Source organism: Grammomys surdaster, unplaced genomic scaffold (assembly GCF_004785775.1).
Source record: "Grammomys surdaster isolate TR1022 unplaced genomic scaffold, NIH_TR_1.0 211, whole genome shotgun sequence".
NCBI lineage: Eukaryota > Metazoa > Chordata > Mammalia > Rodentia > Muridae > Grammomys > Grammomys surdaster.
This window is the reverse complement of record NW_021604656.1, coordinates 509104-514236: the sequence shown is the minus strand read 5'-3', so window position 1 is coordinate 514236 and position 5133 is coordinate 509104. Positions and strand designations below refer to the sequence as shown.

Genomic DNA, 5133 nt, shown 5'->3' with positions numbered 1-5133 from the left:
TCCACATTGTGAATGGTCCTGGTCAGGGTCCACATTGTGAATGGTTCAGGTCAGGGTCCACATTGTGAATGGTCCAGGTCAGGGTCCACATTGTGAATGGTCCAGGTCAGGGTCCACATTGTGAATGGTCCTGGTCTTGGTCCACACTGCGAGAGCTGAGAAGCTTTGCTAACAGCTCCAGCTCCTTGCCAGCAAAAGGTGACAGCAAAGGGACTTCAAGCTTCTCTATATAGAATTGAACTCAGTACCATACAGATGAAGGGCTGGCTTGTGAATGTCACTGCTGGAAACTCTACATGCAGCAGACTGACTGGAGTCCCCTGGAAAGGTGACGCATGGCTGAGAGCACCTTGCCTCTCCTTATGGGCTCGTCCTTTAATGATACCAGCATTCCGAGAGATCCCGGCTGGCTTTTCAGTAATGTTCAGAAATGCCTCAATGATCACATAATTTGGCTTTCAGGTGTACTTAAGCTTATGCAAGGGAACAGAGAGGGAGGGGTGCAGGGATGTAAGGGTAAGACCCACACCCCTGGACTGTTCTTGAGTGAGGCTTTTGAGAATACAGAATACTTTAGTAACTTTTCACAGCTATGAACTAGGACACTGGTGCAAGGGCACTGGGAAGGGGACGTCACCTTATCACATGCTGAACCTGGTAAAGCAGTGTGGGCAGGTTTGGACCAACAATGTGTAAAGGATTGATGCTTTGTAATGGGCTCCACCTGGGAAAACCTGGCCTACACATATCCTGTGTAACATGGCAACGGACAAATACATACACGAGCACCCATTGTATGAAAAATAAGCGTAGTGTGAAGAAAGTAGGACGACACCATCCCAAAGTGCATGTGCATAGCACATCACCACCTGCCCTCCCTGGACCAGGGAAAGCAGCACCCAAAGGCAGTGGACCACGTCAGCAGCTTGGTACATTCAGAAGGATGGAGCCCACAACACATAAGGCACATCCATGTCCGGGCTGAAATGTGTTGGTGACTCCTTGGGTCTCCTCCTCAGGAGATGCCACACAGTCTCGCCACACCAAGCAGACCTCCAGAGTCAAGATCTCTTAAGGCCCCGTGTGGAAGTAATGCGTGCAATAAATAGTTGTGGCTGCAGAGCTTGCCCTGTGGAGATGTCACTTGCAGAGGACCCCATTCTGAAGCGACCTGGTTTTGTCAGTGATGCAGGAAGAGGTAGCCACGTGGGGCAGGTCTTCCTTGATCTTTGGAGAGTGGCTGCTGTTGTTACTGGAGCTTGATTTACTTCTGCTTGGGTCGAGGGCAGGCTGCATGGGTGAGGCCTGGGTCCCCTTGCCCTTGACCAGACAGCCACAAACCAACCGGAAGAAGGCACGACGCATCTCTTTGCTGGCCAGAGTGTAGATGACAGGGTTCATGGCCGAGTTGAGGACAGCCAGCATGATGAACCACTGACTCTTGAAGAGGATAGAGCACTCCTTCACCCTGCAGGCCACGTCGATGAGGAAGAGGATGAAAAGGGGGGACCAACAGGCAATAAACACGCTCACCACTATTACTACAGTCCGCAGAAGAGCCATGGATCTCTCCGAGTTGTGGCTGGCCACCCTGCGGCTGCTGGACTTGACCAGGAAGTAGATGCGCGCATACAAGATGACGATGGTCACCAGAATGGCGGTGAAGATGCTGATGAGGAAGGCAATGTATTTCTTGGAGTAGAGGGGTAAGATGGTAGAGCAGTCAGGAAAGTTCTCCAGGCAGTTCCAGCCCAGGATGGGCAGGGCACCCAGCGAGAAGGCAATTAGCCAGCACATGCCAATCAGAAGGAACACGCGGTGCTTCTTGTTGGCATCATACGGCCTCATCTTGATCATGGTCAGGTGCCGCTCAATGGCGATGGCCAATAAGCTGCAGGTGGATGCCCCCAGGGCTACGAACATACTGCCCTCCCTGAGGAACCACACTGTTGGAGACAGGCTGAACGTCTTCGTGCCGGACATCAGAATGTTGACCTTATAGGCTATGCCGGCCAGCAGGTCGCAGAGAGCCAAGTTGCCGATGAAAAAGTACATGCGGTTGTGAAATTTATTGTTTTTCCAGATGGCAATCAAAACCATCAGGTTCTCCAAGACGATGAAGCTACAGGTGACCAAGAAGAGGATGGTGGTGATGAGGGTGCCACCCTCAGGGGGGTCCCGCAGTCTGCCTGCCAGCTTCCCCACGTAATCATAATGTTCCCGGAGAGTATCATTCCCAAAGACTGGCTGGTGGCCCTGCGCATGCGTGGTTGCCATGACTTCCTATAGACAGATGGTTACCTCAATAGTCCACCAGAGGGCGCGCCAGGAACGTTCATTTCAGGGAACAATTGGGACAGTGGTGATGAGTTCCCGAAGGCGTGCCGGCCTGACTGCAGGAAGAGTGTTGAAAACAGGCTCTGTAAGGAGAGTAAAGTAGAAGCTTTGCATCACGTGATCACCATTCAGCAACCCTAAGTGTGGAAAATGCTAACACATACGGAGGGCTGCTGTGCAGGAAGTGCTTGGAACATAGGCCAAGTCTCCAAGATTGAAACCAGGGAAAGCTGTTAGGGGTCTAGAGCTGGCAGAGAAGAAGCCTCAGAGTAAGAATCCGTGAATCGTGTAACCGCGGCAGGAACGAAAAAGAGCAAGCTTCTACTTGGAAATCTCCAGGCACCAGGAAACACTGCGTTACTTCTCACCCACCACATGGGAGCTGGTAAACCACTATTCCCAGCTGTGGAGGGAATTAGATTTTTCTCAGGATGAGGAAAAGGGAGGGAGAAAGGGAGAGTAAGAAGGAAGGAGGGAGAAGAGGATGAAAGGGAGGGAAGGGGGGGGGGGAAAAACCAGACCACAGTAGGAAAAATGGTGTCTGAAGGATTTCTGGGTCCTCCTTGCTGAGGCTTGAAGCGGCACCGTGAGAAGCACCTCATACTTCCTTGGGCTGATTCCCTTGGGGTCTGGATGGGCCTTTGGCCCACCTGGCAGAGAGCCCCACAGCCTGACCACAGAGGGAGGGCAGGAAGAGCAGCTGGAGCCTGAACCAGAACCCTGCGGCCACTGCACTGAGCAGAGCCCAGGGAGGAAGGAATGTGAACTGTCCTGGAAGCGGCGGCCACTGAGGTTAAAGGAAGAGAGGAAAGGGAAGGGGTAATGACAGGAACTCTGAGTGTGGCTTGAAAGGCAGAAGTCTGGGCCCGGAGTATGAATTAGCATATTTACAATGCCCAGGAATAGAAAAAAAGCGATATTTGTGATTGCTGTGAAGGCCTTGAATGCAAACACCAGACCCTGAAAAAATAAGTATGTGTGTGTGCATGTGTCTGTGTTTATGTGTAAACGCATGTGTCTGCTGTGTATGTGTGCATGCATGTGTATGTGCATGCATGTGTCTGTGTGTATGTGTGCATGTATTGTATATGTGCATGCATGTGTCTGTGTGTATGTGTGCATGCATGTGTATGTGCATCCATGTGTATGTGTGCATGTATGTATGTGTGCATGCTTGTGTCTGTGTGTATGTGTGCATGCATGTGTCTGTGTGTATGTGTTGCATGCATGTATCTGTGTGTATGCATGTGTCTGTGTATGTGTGCATGCATGTCTCTGTGTGTATGTGTGCACACACACGTGTGTGTGTATGTGTGTAAGAGAGAGAATAAGCATGTGTGTGTGGCGCAAATGCATGCACATGCATTCCCACGTGTGTGACTGAACCTGAAGCCCACCCATACAGTCACACTGGCTGGCCACTGAGCCCCAGGAAATCCTCCAGTCTCCCTGCCCACAACACTAGGATTACAGATGCATACCACCAAACAAGCCTAGCTTTCTACCTGGGTGCTGGGGGTCCTGAACTCACGTTTTCACTCATGCTTGCATGAACTAAGCCGTCTCCCCAGGGCTGCCCACTGACCCGTGGATGTGTTAACCTGTCTTACGTCTCATCTCCATCCACCTCTGTGACTCTGAGGCTCTGCCGGACAGCTGTGAAGGCAGTGCTTCATGTGCATGGCTTACCATGTATTTTTAATTGTAGTTGACACACCTAGTTGTACATCTTTGTGGGTGTGGCGTGGTGACAGGTGCATGATCACAGGTGATGATCACAGCATAGCCGTTAGAATCCTCCTTAAACATTTGCAAGTTTGAACCCCCTGCCTTTGTGTTCTTCATTGGGGTGAACCCAAGCCAACTGCCCACGCTGCAGAACTTGAGAATTGAGTTCTCTGTCCAACTGGGTCTCACTTCCTTCTGTTACTTCCAACCCCCTGTCTATGCTCACTTATTTTAAATTAAAGTTACTGGATTCTTAAATATCTAATGAGGTTCAAGTGAGGTGAGTTGAAAATAGCCCACTTTGAGTACCCGCTGAGGATTTATTCACAGTGTTTAAGCTCCAGGCCTAAATTTGGTTCATAGACACATAGATCAACACAATGGGGCCTCACCCACATCGGGAGTTTCTTCTAAGAGGGACTTAAATCCCTCAAGGATACCAGAAGTTCCTCTATTGATGGTACACTATAGGGCTGAGAAGATAAAGTGACTTTGGGGGGACTTTGCACTCCTGAGATCCCCTGGGAGCAGTGAGTTTTATGTAAGCCTCTTCTTTCTCCATCACTGGGGAGACCTTAGCATTGGTGACATTGGAAAGAGGAGGCCTGTGGCTTCTCAACAGAGAAATCTCCTAGTTTCCTGGTCCTTGGAGGGATCTGTTATTCTAGAATTCATGGGAACTGTCTGAGTTGATAGCTATGTTCTACCTGGAACAGCCCTTGGCCTAGTCCAGCTATTTGAATTGCCTGGGATGATGGAGGGGCTTGAGTCAAGGTCAGCCTGAGTGCTGCTGGCTGGTGGAACCTTTACTCTGCCTTCTTTTAACTTCAGAGAGTGGCTCTGAGGACGAGACACCGGTGGTACAGAGAGGGCTCACATGCTCAGGGCCCCTGGCATCCATTGAGGCCCCTGTCACACCCAACCAAGCTCCCCTCTGGGCTCCTATAAGTTCACCCTGAGGCAGGCAGGACAATTCTACAAGCCTCTTTCTACTCTCCTCCTCCTCTTTTTCTTTCTTTCTTTCTTCTTCTTCTTCTTCTTCTTCTTCTTCTTCTTCTTCTTCTTCTT

At 50.4% G+C, this 5133-nt stretch overlaps 1 protein-coding gene across 1 annotated transcript in view; it reads right to left on the bottom strand.

Annotated features, from left to right (window-relative positions):
• Window positions 1–6: 6 nt before the first annotated feature.
• S1pr3 (sphingosine-1-phosphate receptor 3) overlaps window positions 7–5133 on the bottom strand; it is a 12746-nt gene continuing 7619 nt past the window's right edge. Inside the window, exon 2 of the mRNA XM_028772068.1 lies at window positions 7–2420. Coding sequence (XP_028627901.1) covers window positions 1141–2277 — 1137 coding nt within the window. The 5' untranslated portion in view covers window positions 2278–2420 and the 3' untranslated portion in view covers window positions 7–1140. The remainder of the gene's footprint in view (window positions 2421–5133) is intronic.